This window comes from Seriola lalandi, unplaced genomic scaffold (assembly GCF_002814215.2).
Source record: "Seriola lalandi dorsalis isolate HSWRI2012SDOR001 ecotype SW California unplaced genomic scaffold, Sedor1 jcf7180001975827, whole genome shotgun sequence".
Lineage (NCBI taxonomy): Eukaryota > Metazoa > Chordata > Actinopteri > Carangiformes > Carangidae > Seriola > Seriola lalandi.
In genome coordinates this window covers 1-1,512 of record NW_019446493.1, presented here as the reverse complement: position 1 = coordinate 1,512, position 1,512 = coordinate 1, and the positions used below count along the sequence as shown (strand labels likewise).

The following is a 1,512-nucleotide window of genomic DNA, read 5'->3' as shown; positions in this document are numbered from 1 at the left end:
GTGTGTGTGTATGCGTGTGTGTGTTGAGTGCTTCTGGTGAACAGCTGGACTGTAACAGCAGCGGATGTTCCATCCATGTTAACTTTGTGTAGGAAGAACCATTTCAACACCACAATCCATTACTTTCCATCATTTTCCGATTTCCCATCTTCTGGAAATGTACTTGAAAGTTACAAATGTCGTTAGTTGGATGTATGAAGAGAGTGTTCAGTTCAGTCAAGGGCACTTATGTTCAAGAACTGACCATTTATAGCAAATGGTAAAGATTTTTATAAATAAAAGTTGATTAATAGATTCTGTTTTAAAAATGCTAATCTTCAATTGCTGTGCACCTTCCTACCTTATGAAATGGTAAAACTGCTTATAAGGTGAAAATATTTAACATGTCATCAGGATTTAAACCGCCCCTCCTGAACCATGCCTTCCCGTTTCTCTCATCCGACCCACTTCTCTTCTTCCCACCAGACCAGCTGAAGATCACCAACTTGAGGGTGAACTTCACCAAACTTCACACGCTAGGAGACAACCTGCTGGACCCAAGAGCAGAAATAAAGGAGAAGTATTACTACGCCATATATGAGCTCGTCGTACGTGGAAACTGCTTTTGCTACGGCCACGCCTCGGAGTGCGCCCCCATCGATGGCATCAGGGATGATATAGAAGGAATGGTGAGTGATGAGAATCATTCACAGTATAGACCTTTTAATTAGCACAGTTTCCCTCTGTAATTTGTTCTCACTTCCCATATGGATTACCGTAACTCTCCCTCCTTCTCATCTCTCTTTAAGGTTCACGGCAGGTGTGTGTGTAACCATAACACCAACGGTTTGAACTGTGAGCAATGCGATGACTTTTACAATGACCTGCCCTGGAGACCAGCTGAGGGACGCAACACCAACGCCTGCAAGAGTGAGTACAGAGGAGGAAGCACAGGGCGCGTTAAGTGTTGTGCAAAAACATCAGAGCTTTATCTCTGAAGATAGTTAATACTGATGCAAAAAGAGGTCCATAAACTGCTGCTTTTTATTGATTATTTGTGAGGAGACTAATGTAACTACCGAGCACAGTGGCTGACACTTTGGGGTATTTACACGTCTAAAAATATAACCTGAGCCGCGGACCCATGTGCCTGTGGACAGTAAACACTTGGAGAAAGTGAGAGAAGAAAAAAACCAGAATAATAGAACGTCAGCAAAGACTCATCTGTTTGAAATAATAATGTGTTTTGTAGAGTGTAACTGCAACAGCCACTCGACCCAGTGCCACTTTGACATGGCGGTGTATTTGGCCACGGGTAACGTCAGCGGAGGAGTGTGCGATGACTGTCAGCACAACACCATGGGACGCAACTGTGAGATGTGCAAACCTTTCTACTACAAAGACCCCATCAAAGATATAAGGGACCCACGAGTGTGCGTAGGTGAGTGTGTGTGTGTTTGTGTAAAATTATATTCCAATACTTCATTCGTAACAGTAACTCACAACTAACTGAAGCGTCAGTATGAATTATTA

General features: G+C 43.1%; 1 protein-coding gene across 1 annotated transcript; it reads left to right on the top strand.

The window, feature by feature from the left end:
- Window positions 1-465: 465 nt before the first annotated feature.
- LOC111655905 (laminin subunit beta-1-like) lies at window positions 466-1,420 on the top strand (the record flags this gene model as incomplete). The annotated part of the gene is made up of 3 exons (XM_023407451.1): window positions 466-668; window positions 789-909; window positions 1,232-1,420. Coding segments are annotated over 3 exons (513 nt in total), but the record flags the coding sequence as incomplete, so codon positions are not given.
- Between the last annotated feature and the right edge of the window lie 92 nt (window positions 1,421-1,512).